The sequence below is a fragment of the Onychomys torridus genome, chromosome 9, assembly GCF_903995425.1.
Source record: "Onychomys torridus chromosome 9, mOncTor1.1, whole genome shotgun sequence".
NCBI lineage: Eukaryota > Metazoa > Chordata > Mammalia > Rodentia > Cricetidae > Onychomys > Onychomys torridus.
Window position 1 is genome coordinate 33,731,598 of NC_050451.1, and position 14,380 is coordinate 33,745,977.

General features: G+C 40.7%; 1 protein-coding gene across 1 annotated transcript in view; it reads right to left on the reverse strand.

Moving 5' to 3' along the window:
- Adk (adenosine kinase) overlaps positions 1 to 14,380 on the reverse strand; it is a 418,246-nt gene that overhangs the window by 54,786 nt on the left and 349,080 nt on the right. Inside the window, exon 9 of the mRNA XM_036199883.1 lies at positions 12,962 to 13,076. Coding sequence (XP_036055776.1) covers positions 12,962 to 13,076 — 115 coding nt within the window. The remainder of the gene's footprint in view (positions 1 to 12,961; positions 13,077 to 14,380) is intronic.

Sequence of the window (14,380 nt, forward strand, 5' to 3'; positions counted from 1 at the left end):
CCTCTATCTCCCCTGGGATTACAGAGAGATTATGGGTGTGTCTACTATACCTGGCTCCATATGCTCTTTACTTTGTGAATGTTCTTAGTACTAAGTAAGGTCTTCTCCCAAGGCAGCCACTCAGAGCTGCAGCATCAACACTTGACTTGCCTCTGTAATCACTCACCCTCACCAGCTAATGATCTAGGTAAAACTGCTGTACCCAGGGGGCTTTGTCCCCACAAATGGACATTGACTTGAAAACAGAGGTTACTTTCTAAGACACTTTCTGAGCTACAGAATCACGAGACAAACAGCTTTAAGCATTCTGGTAAGTACTGTCTTTTGGGAAGGCTGACAGGCCCATCAAATATGAAAGCATAATTACAGACTTCATTCATTTCTCAATGACTGGTCATTTTTCAAACAGCAGTATTTTAAAACAAATGAAAGAGGAATTAATTTGATTATTTAGATTCAGGCCTTTGGAATATTTACAGCAATTCAGGTTCTTTTTGTAATGCTATCCATATTTGAAGGCTTTTCTTCTGAACACTCACCTGAGTGTTCTTTACTATATTTACTATTATTACATGTGTGCATGGTGTGTCTGTGTGTGTTGAGGGTAGGGTGCCACAATGCTGATGATGGAAGTCAGGGAACAACTCTGGAGTTGCTTCTCTCCTATCTTTACGTGGGTTCCTGGTATTGAACTCAGGCCACCAGGCTTGAGTATATGATTTATATATTATATATAATATGAAGATGCTAGAAAAAAAAGCAAGAAACATAAGAAATAGAGATGAGTTATCTGCAAAAGGTTGGTGGAAACAAGAAAGGAAGAACAGGAAAATTGGGAGGTGAAAGCCAGCAGGACAGACAACACACACTCATGTTCTCTCTCTTCCCCCTTTCTCTCATACACACCATTTTACTTAGAGTTTTATTGCTGTGAAAAGACCATGACCAAAGCCACTCCTTTTTTATTTTTTTGGTTTTTCAAGGCAGGGTTTCTCTGTGTAGCTTTGGAGCCTGTCCTGGACTAGCTCTGTAGACCAGGCTGGCCTCAAACTCACAGAGATCCACTTGCTTCTGCCTCCCGAGTGCTGGGATTACAGGCGTGCGCCGCCACCTCCACCACCTGGCCACTCTTATTCTTATAAAGAAAACATTTAATTGAGGCAGCTTGCTTAAAGTTTCAGAGCTTCAGTCTATCATCATCACAATGAGGAGCATGGCAACGTGCAGGCAGATGTGGTGCTAGGATAATAGTGGAGTCCCACATCTTGCAGGCAACAGGAAGTCAACTGACTATCACACCAAGGGATGCTTGAACAAAAGAGACCCGAAAGCCCGCCCCCACAGTGATACACTTCCTCCAACAAGGCCACACCCCCTAATAGTGCCATTCCTTTTGGAGGCCATTTTATTTTTTACTCCCTCCCCCACAGTAACACTTCTGTTAGCATATCTTTGTGAATGGTTCCTGAGGGGTTTGAGGCTTAGCTTGGTAGAGCATGTGCTTATCACGTGTAAAAGCCTTAGGTTCAATTCAAACTCCAAACCCAAACCAAATAACCAAAAATCATAGGAGAAAGCCCTTTGTGACAGTAGAATTCCACTCAATAAAGCATAAGGGATAATAAAAAAAATCATTATTTAACCAGTACCACAGAAGTAATGATTATTATGGCAAGAATAACCAAAAGAAATATACCAAACTGGAAAGTCTCTTTTCATGAGCAATTTATTCATTAGTAGTATAAGAAAAATAATAACTATAACTTTCAACAAGTAAAGGAATCAAAGTTAACATTGCCATGATATCACATGTACTTTTGTGATATCCTTGCCAAAAATGTATAACTTGAATTTAATCATGAGAAAAAAAAATCAGTCAAATACAAACTGAGAGTTTCTTCAAAATAGCTGGGGAGCACTCCTCAAAAATGTCATAATGGGGCTGGAGAAATCGTTCAGCAGTTAAAAGTACTTCTTGCTCTTCCAGAGGACCTGGGTTCAGTTCCCAGCACCCACATTAGGTGACTTACAACCACCTGTAACTCCAGCTCCAGGGGATCTGATACCTTCTTCTGGCTTCCATAGGAACCTGTACACAGGAGGCTTACACCCACACAGACACACACATATGCATATCAATAAAAAAAAATCTAAAAAGGAAGTAAGAATGATGGGAGACAAATACTGAAGAACGACTCTAGTATGTAAGACATTAAGAGGACATGCCTACCTACTAGGTGCAGGATAGGAGGCTGGAACATGTCTTGACCAGAATTGAGTATTAGTAGGCGAGCTAGAATATCCAAATGAGGACTGTAGCTTCATTAACAGTAATGAATCAATATTAATTCCCTGGTTTTAAAATGATTTGAATTCAGTTTCTAAGTTGACAAAATGGTATATTTTCTATACCATTTTCTAGTTTTGAGCACTGTACTATGGTTCCATACAGTGCTAGGGAGGGCAAGAGAGATGGCTAAGCAGGTAAAAGCACTTGCTATGCAAACTTGATGCCTGAGGTCCATCACTGGGACCCACAGGGGATGGAGGGAACAGACCCCTGAAAGTTGTCTTTGGACTCCACAAAGGTACCGTGGCATGGGTGTGTCTATGCGCACAAATTTTTAAAAAGGACAATGGAAACTGGAGTGAAAGGTCAATAGAAAAAATGTACTTTTTTTAAAAATACAGATTTTTGGTACAAAATGTTTACAACAAGAATTTTAAAATCCTGATTGTAATAAATATCCTTGCAAGAGGCTGGGGCTCTAGAGCTTAGAGGCAACAGGACCTGGATGGCATTCAGAAGTCCTCGGTTAGATCCTTAACACCACACACACATACAAAATCTCCCCAAACAACTTATCTTAAATTACTTTATAGGATTAATTCTGGTAAGTAAAGTTCCCAAGTCAAACAACATACCTATTTTAAGGATTTTCACTTGTATTTTTCAAGTTTTGTTTTTTCCAAATTTCTAAGATGTAACAGATGATAATAAGGCTGTTTCTAGTTTGTATTTTTATTTATTTTTTGGCTTTGCTGGGTATTGAATCTAGGACCTCATGCATGTCAGGTGAGCATTCTATTTCTAGTTCTTATTTGCATCAAAATACCATTATATTCCAGTTGAAATCCTCATTTTTTGTTTGTTTTTCCATACAGTGTCTCATGTAATCCATACTGGCCTCAAACTCATAAGGCAGCCAGGTCTGGCTGGAATTCCTGAGCCACCTGCTCTCACCTCCCCAGCACTGGAATTACATATATAGGCTTTGTGCCACCATAGCAGTATGCACGTGCGTGCGTGCGTGCGTGCGTGCGTGCGTGCGTGCGCGCGCGCGTGCACATGTATCTTGAGACAGGGTGAGACTTATTGTGAAGCCCTGGCTGGCCTGGAAGTCATGAAGTAGGCTGGCTATGCTCCTGCCTTCTGAATGATGGAATTACAGGTATGAAACACAACATTCAGATCATCTGCCGAGTGCTGGAATTATAGGTGTGTGCCGCCATGACTGGTACTGGAGATTGCACTCAAGGCTTCGTGCTAGGCAGGTACTCTACTAGCTGAGCTACATCCTGGCCCCGTGTTACTCTAAAAGTGCTAGTCTACTGTCTCTCTGATCAGCAGGGTGACATGAACTCACACTTGCACTATTTTTATAGCACAGTTTTGGGTAAATACCACGGTATATTTTATCTGTCATGTGTACATAAAAATCTTTGAGAAAGAGACACATATTTTAGCAAGTGTATATTTCTTCCTCCTCTTTATTTAACTGAACCACTATGCCTTCTTTCTGGACCTCTGATCTAACTTAAATAACTTTTTCCTTTTTGTTTTTTGGTTTTTGAACCACTAAACCAAGAGGTAGACATTCAAAATCATGATTAGTATAATTTACCAAGAGAAAAGTCATCACCCAACAGTAAATAGGCATTTCTATTTTCCTATTAGGTAAACACAGAGTTACCATGAGGAAAAGCTAGCTACGCTTAGAAGCTGAATTGAGACTCCCTAATACACAGTAACATACATAGACCAAGTTACAGATGGACCTCGGACCAAATGTCTCGATTGTCAATGGTGGCAAATGTGGCCATGCTTTATAGATAAGTTAACAAGTAGCAAGCTGAGTTGGGCTCTTATTGTCACCTGCCAAGGAAATCTAATGACCTCCATTATGGTATGCTTCATATGCTCAAATACCAATAAGCAGACACCCAAAGGCTTACTGTAGTCAACTGTTCAATTACAAATATATATATATGGTTTAGGGCTAGAGAGATGGCTAGCACTTAAGAGCACTGGCTGCTTTTCCAGAGGACCCAGGTTTGGTTCCCAGCACCCACATGCAGGCTTACAGTATTTGTAACTCCAGCTCCAGAGAACCCAACATTATCTTTTGGCCTCTGCAGACATTACAAGCATGTGGTGCACAGATATACATTCAGACAAAAACTCATGCTCATAAAATAAAAATAAGATCTCAAAAAGAAACTGAATTAAAAAACATAATTTCCCCATTTCCCCCAACATACATAAAATCTAGTAAGATAAATTTGACTATACAAAATAATGTTATCATAGAAACTGAGAAATACTAAGTCTATTTCCAAACCTATTTTGATTTCCCCATGTGCTGAGTTCCAAAAGTTCCTAGAGTTAAGGCTGAAGATCTTCAATATTTACGGATTTGTTATGAAGGCTTAAGGTTTAAATGCTTAACAGACCTCAGACTAGCTGACTGCAAACACTGTTGATTTGATCATAACAAACAGCAAAGTTGATCCTTTGCAGCAACCTTGTAATGATCTCTAATTTATGGTAGAAATAAAATGGCAAATCCAATCTTATAGCACAGACAGCCAAGGCCACAGTTTATGTTTCAGAAGCCACCAGATGTTGAGACGCTACAGCAGTATCACAGACAGACAAAGGAACCCTGTGAAGGGACCATGCAACCTCCAAGGCCTTTGTTCTCTAGGTTTCCAGCCACTGTTCTTCCTTAAGACGAATAAGCTGGACAAGTCTGAACAACACGCAGAGGAAATAATGCCCTTTAAAATACTTCCTTTGTGAAAATGAGGGCCGCAGAGGGGGACAGTGTTTCACAGAGAATTCAGTGGAGAAGATGTGCCCTGGAAGTGGGACTGTTTCTTTAATGTTGATTCTACCTGTGGACATCTGGGGTGGGAGTTCCAGGGTGAGGTGGAACATTTCCTCCATGCAACTCTGAGTGAGGAGAATCAGGGTAGGGGAGGTTATTTCTGAGGGTAGAAACAAGGGGTCGTGCAGCAGGTGCCAGAGAGTTCAAAGCAGGGAGGAAAAGAAAGTTGAAGAAGAAGGAAGTAGGAACAGTCTCCATCTTCAACACGGGATGAGTAGGGATGAAGGGATGACACATAGTTTACTGATGCACAGGGCCTGAAAACTCTCAGGGGGCAGGCAGAATGCCCATTACCCTTGTTCCCCTTCCAGGCCATTTGCTATCTCAAGTCTTCACATACTAAGGGCTGTCACTCTTACCCAGGAATTTTGACGCGTTGGATTCACAAAGCGGCGTGAGGGTGTAGTGCGTGTACATACCCTGCTCTGGAGAGAAAGGAACCTGCCTGATCTGCGGGTTGTAAGGTTTGTAGGCTAGCACGGACATCAGGCACACAGGAAAAGAAGTTTCCAAAGTGAACACAGTCATAACACCGAAAACATATCCACCTGTGACTGGACCAGTCTTCAGCCATCACAGGACAGCAGCAGAAACCATTGGGACACAGAGGAGCTACAATACAATCCAGCAAACAGCCCGCCTCAGACCAGTTCCAATACTGGGAAACTCGGAAAGAAGCCTCTGTAATTCTTCATTGTAGTCGTCTCTTTTTGTTTTTTTGAGACAAGTTTTGTTTGTTTGTTTGTTTGTTTGTAGCCCTGGCTGTCCTGGAACTCACTCTATAGATCAGGCTGCCTTGAACTCACAGAGATCCTCCTGCCTCTGCCTCCCGAGTGCTGGGATTAAAGGTGTGGGCCATCACTGCCCAGCTTTGTCTTCCTAAAACAAACAAACAAACAAACAAACAACACCCCCCCACCCCCAGTGGATTTTCTAATCAAATTCAGGTTGTTGGCTGGGACAGCAAGTGCTCTTACCCAGTGACCCTCTCACAGCTCCTTTGCCTTATTTTACAAAAACTAACTTCCTTCAGTCCTTCTTCTCAGTTTTTAAAATTCTTATCCTTTGGTAATAATTTTACTTCAAAATCTTTTATGTTTTTCATTTTTATTCTCATTTACCCAATTTTGTTTACACATCTTAAAATCTATCTTCTAACTGGACTCATCCTGTGCTCTTTCCCTCTATTCCCACTTTGTTTAGCCAGACTCCATTTTTCCTGGCCTACCCCTTTATTTAACTTTTAGTTATTTCTTTTACCTTTCTTAATTCTCACTTCACAGTTTGCATAATTTTTGCCACTTTCTCTTTTCTGACTCTTGGTAGCAGCTGCCCCTAACTACTTGTTCTCCTTTTGCTTAAGTGTCTTTGGGTGTTGTTTATGTTACTGTTGTTCGTTTTCCCCCGGGAGTAGTAATGGGTACTGAGCGCATGAAAAGACTGCCCACTAAAGAGGACTCACTCACATTGGACCAGAATCGTTCCGCTCCATCGGAAGCTAACTCCAAAGTTTTCCAACGCTTCAAAAAACAAACCCAAAGATGGAATGGTTGAAATGTGACCCCTCTCCCACTCCCCAAAAGAAGTAAAGCCAAACAAAGTCCTCTGGACATGGCTAATAGAAAGAGCTCAAACCTATGAACCTGTGGTCTAGAAGAGTGCCTGAGCCAGCTTCAACTGTTAACCTGACAAGCCTAGAGTCACTGAGAGCAGACTGGCCTGTGGGCATGTCTGCGGGGGACTTTCTCCACTGTTAGTTGATGTCAGAGGGTCTGACCCACCTAGGCAGATGGTCCTGGCTGTATAAAGAAGTTAGCTAAGCATGAACCTGACAGCAAGCCAGCAGCCAGGGGTTCTCCATGGTTTCTGCTTCAAGTTCGTGCCCTGACTTCCTTCAATGATGTACTATGACCTGTAGGCTGAAATAAACCTTTTCCTCTCCTAAGCTGCTTTTGGTGAAAGTGGTTTGTTTGTTTGTTTGTTTTTTGTTTTTTTGTTTTTGTTTTTTCGAGACAGGGTCTCTCTGTGTAGCTTTGCGCCTTTCCTGGAACTCGATTTGTAGACCAGGCTGGCCTCGAACTCACAGAGATCCACCTGCCTCTGCCTCCCCAGTGCTGGGATTACAGGCATGCGCCACCACCACCTGGCGTGTTTTGTTTTGTTTAAATCACAGAAATAGAATAAAACAACAAAGAGATGGCCAAGATACAGAATATAAAGGCAGAGAAAACTATTCAGTGAGATACTGAGAAACTCCTAAGTGGGGTAGGGTGGGGTCAGGTGGCTGGATATCTAAGTATACTGAAGAAGCATTGATGACTATAACCTTAGCACTTGGGCAGGTGTGAAGCAGAAGGATTACAAGTTTGAGGCTAGCACTGGCTACATAGCAAGATCTGTCACAAACAAATGCTATCAAATGCAAGCTAAAAAATTATAAAGAATTAAAAACTAAACAAAACAAAAAACCAACAACAACCAACCACAATATGGTAAAGAGACTTCAATGGAAATGTCCCTGAAGTTCCCCAAGCACCAACAAGCAGATGACAATTGCTTTGCCACAATTCTTATATGCCAGGAAAATTCCATCATGCTCCCACCAGAATGGCTGAAATAAAGAGATAAACAGTAGCAAGTGCTAGCAAAGAGCCTTTAGAGTGCCATATACTGGTGAGATGGAGACTGGTCCAATTCTTTGCAAATTTGGGACTGAAAGATGAAAATCTTCAATACCATAATGGTTACCAGACCCTATGTGTTTGTTAAATGCACAGAATGACATTACAAAGAATGAACGTTGCTTATTAAAAAAATTAACCAGGATATAAAAGGAAACCAAGATAGGCTATGCATTTGTAGCCAATGACAGTACCTGTATTACAAATGAATACTGTGGCCTTAGGAACGTGGATGGAATAAAGAAGCGGCTTAAGTGACTCCAGAGGACAGACTCCTAGGTGCAACTGGTTCTTTCAAGGGGAAAGAACTTTACGATGGGGCAAGCAGACACTGCACTTCAGATCCAAGGCGAGAGGAAGATACATAAGTGAGAGAAGGGTAAAGGCTGGGATGCGCCTTGCACACACACAGCTTATTATAATGCACATGCATTTTCTTAACTAGGGTGTAAGGCAGCAAGGCCAGTCATCCTGTTTCCAACCCTTCTGGAACCGGGGCTACTGGTGAATATGGGGCACCAACTTGTTAGATGAACGTAGGGATCCAAATACCTACAGAAGGTGTTTGTAGCTGTTGAGCTCTTTCTAAGCCCTAGAGCCTGCATCTTTTTCAGTTGTGTGCTTTCTGAGTTTCATGCTTGCTAGGGTCACAGTAACACACTCTTCAGTATAGAGTGATGGAGGAGGCACTTAGTGTTTTCGAAGAACATGGGAACTGAGGAGTGAAGTGACAAGTTTATTGAAGGACTCAAGAGGATGACAGGTAACCTTAACACCTCCATCTACCTGTAATGAAACAACACAGGACACTGTTAGATGTACCTCAAAGGTGGAAATAATTCAGTCTGTAGTTTGTCCAAAGGGTCAACGAGTTCCAGACAGTTTTTCCTATCTTCATTCATTTTTACAATTATTTTATGTGTATGGGTGTTTTGCTTACATGTATGTCTGCTCACCACATGTGTGGCCAGTAGAGGGCATCGGATTCCCCTAAAACTGGATTTAGAGATGGTTGGGATGTTTTGTGGGGGATGGGAATTGAACGTGGGTCTTCCGATAGAATAGCTTATGTTCTTATGGCCCCTTGACACTTTACATTTTCTATTTTAATATTTTTATTTATGTGCCTGGGTGAACGTATGCTATATGCTACTGAGTACTTACAGAGGTCAGAAGAGGGCACTGGCTTCCTTGGAGCTGGGGTTACAGGTGATGCTAGGAATTGAGCTGGGGCCCTTTGGAAGAGCAGCACATACTCTTACCCACAGCCATTTCTCCAGTCCCTAGTCCTTGATATTTTTTGATTGAGTAAAGAAAATGAGGAATGAATCAAGGCCTGACTTATTGAAGAAGATGTTTGGCTATTCTGTTTCCATCGTTCCATAGAATCATAAAACCTGGCCATTTAGTCATTTATTTAACTAAATGATTCTCAAAGTGAGATATGAGAATAGACAGAATAGCTATATCACCTAAGGGAAAATTTTCTAGAAATATAGCTTTCCTCCAGATCCTTCTACTGGCATTCCTCACATACCTCCCCGAGGATGCCTATCGTAACGTGGCTCATAGTGGGATTGTCAGAGTGGGGAAGACACTTTAAAAACAGGGGGTCTACACTTACTCAAAATTTACTAGATGATTTGCATACGACAGCATGGGCCTTTCAGTTACAAGTCTCTATGAGAAAAAGTGGTTACAAAGATCATATCTCAAAAGAGATAGGTCTCTAGAACGAAATGCCAAGGGAATTGATTTTTGTTAACATTGTTGCTAAATGCCTTAAACTTAACAGTGTGATCATTTGAAAGTACTCTGCAGTGTGAGGTTTAAGGCACACTGAGTCCTAATTAGTGTTTTAATAAGTGTGTTAGCATGTCTTGTACCATTCTGGAATGTCACTTATTGTAAATTAAGGGGCACTTTCCTCCTATCTCCCATTAGTACTTTAATGCTGGGAGGTGGGAAAAGGCTGACCATCCATAGTCAATAGGAAAGGAGGGAAAACAATAACAAATTGGCATCTCTTCTGTGGATTGCCCCACAGGCCAAGCATTTTTATGTTCTTAATCATTATTAAATGACTTAACATGACACCCAGAGCCTAGCGAATGATTGCATCCTGACAGAAGAACGAATTACAAATGAAATGAAAGATCAAGCTGTATTAGAGGACTGCCTCTGGGAAATGAAAATCTTTAATTCTCTTTTATTATTGACATTTATTTGGCTGCCATGAATAACAACACAGCAAAGAGATTCAGCTACGCTTGTGCACTGAATAGCTTATCCCAGGGCTCAAAACCGCATTAACATTTATCATGTTTGCTTTTGTAGCTGACACCACTGAACAGATTCTCTATCCATCTTGAATTTATCATGCATCGCAATATACTGCATCCTCTAAGTTCATTTTCATATGGCAGGAACAGCAAGATTAGCTAGTGTCTTGCCTCAAATAAATTCCTGATTATAAGCATTCTTAAGGGTGGTTTAATAGATTCAATAAAGCGTAAAGTAAGTTCAGAAAAAAAATTCAGTTACAAGCTAGGGAGGCTAAATTGCAGTCTGGAGAAAATTATGCAAATTGAAAGTGAGGAAGACACTTGTGTGATACATGCTTCTGGCTATAGGAAGACTTAAAAAGAATGTCTCCACAAAGAGTAACCCAGAGGCTTCTAATGAGTCTGGAAGTAGTACTCCCTTTTCTATAAGAAGCCTGCATGGTTTAAGACAGGAATAGGAATGGTCCACACACTGTAAGAAGACAGTGATCTCATCGGTGTCATGCAGAGATATTCTTTCATGGGTTATTTCTTTTCTCACAAAAATTAACAGCATGTCTTTTCCTGTCACAGCAGTGAAGGATTACATATTACCTGCTGCCTTTGCTTACATGATCTTCCTTATTTTAAATCCCTTCTAGAATTCAAAGTTTAGTAGTGATATTTCTCTATTTGGGAAAGTCACTTAACAAGAAATATCATTTCTAAAGGTGGAATGTGTTTGAAAACAAACAAACATTTTTTAGTTTTTCAATAGTTTTCAGCATTGAAAATGTCAAATATATACATGAACGGGTATAACGGCACCATAACTCCCCCTGTGTCCAGTGTCCAACTTTAACAGTCAACAATCAATTCCTGACCAGTTTCATGGATTTCACTTAACTCTTCCATCCACTGACTTCTTTTAAAGCAAATCTTTTGTCTTTTGACAAGTCTACAACAAGAAGGTTAAGTAAATTAGTTTTTGTGTCTCTCTTTACTCAAATTGGTCAATAATTTCATCAGTGACTCTTTTCAGGTTTTATATATTTACTTTGTTAAAAAGGTACTTCAGGGGCTGGAGAGATGGCTCAGTAGTTTAGAGCACTGACTGCTCATTCAGGGGAACCAAGGTTCAATACCCAGCACCCACATGGCAGCTCACAACTGTCTGTAACTCCAAGATCTGACACACTCACACAGACATACATGCAGGCAAAACACCAATTTACATCGAAGTTAATAATTTTTTTTTTTTAAAGTCACTTCAGTAGATGTGGTAGCACTTACACTTACAATCTCAGCACTCGGAAGGCTGAGATAAGAGAACTGCTCCAAGTTTGAGCCCAGCCTGGGTACATAGAGATGACAAGAAGAGACTGGGCTCAAGAATGAGAAACTGTATCAAAAACTCACACACAAAATTACTTTCAGTAGAATGCCTTTCTTCAAGCTTTGTTGATAAAAAAGTCAACATTGCCGGGGCGGTGGTGGTGCACGCCTATAATCCCAGCACTCGGGAGGCAGAGGCAGGGGGATCTCTGTGAGTTCCAGGCCAGCCTGGTCTACAGAGCTAGTGCAGGACAGGCTCCAAAACTACAGAGAAACCCTGTCTCGAAAAACCAAAAAACAACAACAACAACAAAGAAGTCAACATTATCCACAAATGAGAAGTGTAATTATACTTTATATTTAGACTACATTCAACTTTTTTTTTTTTTTTTGCCAGAGCTGAGGACCGAACCCAGGGCCTTGGGCTTGCTAGGCAAGCGCTCTACCACTGAGCTAAATCCCCAACCCTCAACATTTTATGTATATTAATTTATTTTGTAGATCTTTAAAGATTATGTTATATTCAGTGTTCAGCTAAGTACTGAAAAAACACATTGGTAATAATCATATTGCTGCTTACGAAAATCATTAACTAACTGCTTAGATTTAAGATGAACCATTCAGACAGAATTTAAAGATTTATATTTAGCTTGAATAGTAGCTCAAATATCATATCATAGCCTCATATTGAAAATTCTTAATTATTTTAACCAATAATGTTTGTACATTAGATGAAATCCCTATTTAATATCTATGGCTGCTATAAGAAAGACATGAGATTTTCCTTCTTTAAAGAGACTCTGAGGTTGTAACAGCAACCTGGCTCTTGGGAGAGCTGAGGCAGAAGGATTACAAGTTCAAGGTCAGTCTGGGCTACGTAGGAACTGAAGGCCAGTGCAGGTGTTTAACTAGACATTTTCTTAAGATAAAAGGTTATATAAAATAAAACGGCTGGGGTATAACTCAACAGTGGAGTACTTGCTTAGCATGCTAAGGCCCTAGATAAGATTCTCAGCAATGGGCTGGGTACGAGTTAGAGGTGAGTGAAGCTCTGTGTGGTGGAGGCCAGCTTGGCATACAGAGTGAGTTCCAAGATAGCCAAGAATACATAGAGAGACTGTTTCAAAAGATAAAAATAAATTCCTAGTATTGCAAAAACAAATCAACAATGACAAGAAAAAAAAAAAAACAGAAGAGGAAACATTTCTGGATTTTACTTGCTCATAAATGAATAAATGCATTTTATTTTGATGCATGTGTTTATATGTAAAATGTATTGTTTTTGAAAAGAAAGTATTTCTGGACTAAGAAAATTCCCCCAACCTTCAAAAGTAAACAAGCTACATCAATTGACTTTCCATAAATTATAATCTTGAAAGGAAAATCATGTCCACAGGGGTTGAGGGAGGCTTATCAAAGTCAAACTGTACAAAGGACATGAGAAACAGAACATAGAATGTTGTCACGACTGATCTCTTTAACACCGAGTTTAGCAATAGCTCCCACGTACCTGTAGCCACGATGGTATCATCTCTCCCTTGCGTGAAGATCACGGTCCGCTGCCTCTTCGAGTTCACCTTTGGAAGAGCCTGCGCCTTTCTGGCTACTTCTTTAATGTCTTTAGTCTATTAAGAAGAGGGAAAAAGTCACAATTAGTAGAGTAAGGGAAATTTTCTTATCATGTTAACACTTTTGCTTCTGTTGCATATCGACCAGGGAACATTTGAAAAGAAATTTTAACCACACAGAGAACAGCACATGAGCTCCTGGGGAGCCGATCATGAGCCTGCCCAAACTTCACATTTATACCTGCCGCCATGCATTTTATCTCAAAGCAAACCTCAGGTGCTTCATTATTTAATTTATAAATGTGCAAGTATGTTATCTCTGAAAGATAAGGACTAACACACCACATACATAAGCATGAAATATTTGAAAACATTTTGCCTGATTTATGAAAGGACCCAGGTTCAGTATCCAGAACAAAAACAAACCCAAGCTTCTTAAATCTCCTGCTACTCAGCACAGTGTTTTTGGATGGGGACGTTGCCAGCTGGTCGAGTTGACTGCCTGGCCAGCACAAAGCCCCAGAAGTCCCCACCACAAGAAAAAAAAAGTCCTTATCACAAGCAAGTAATTATCAAGTCAAATTTCAAATTTATGAGAGTTTTTAAAGACTTATTCATCGTTTTTGAGGCAGAGTCTCCCTGTGAGGCCCAGGCAGGCCTAAAACTACCTGTATCTACCTCCACAGGCTGGAATTATAAGTGGGAGTCATTATGCCCAAGGGAAGGGAGTTTTTCTTTTCTAAAATTGTTGTTGTTGTTATTTTAAATGTTGACAGAGTATAATTACAGAGTATGACAGTTGGGGCTACCCAGAGAAATCCTGTCTCAAAACAAACAAACAGGTGGGCAGTGGTGGTGCATGCCTTTAATCCCAGCACTTGGGAGGAAGAGGCAGGTGGATCTCTGTGAGTTTGAGGCCAGCCTGGGCTACAGAGTGAGATCCAGGACAGGCTCTAAAGCTACACAGAGAAACCGTGTCTCAAAACCAAAACCAAAACAACAAACAAACAAAAACCAAAACAACAACAAAACCCAAAAAACAAACAAACAATACCCAACACAAAACAAGTGATTTCTCAAAACCTTGATGCTATTTTCTTTTCCCGGCCTCCCTTCTTTCTCAAGACAGGGTCCCTCCATGTAGCCCTGGATGTCCTGTAACTTACTATGTAGACCAGGCTGGCCTCCAACTCAGAGATCCACCTGGTTCTGCCTCCAAAGTGCTGGGATTGAAGGCGTGCACCACCATGCCTGGCTCTGATGCTGTTTTTCATATCATACAGATATAAAACTCTATATGGTAAACACTTTAACTTGAAATAGAAAATTATGGAGCCAAGTGTAGAGACCCACACTTTGCA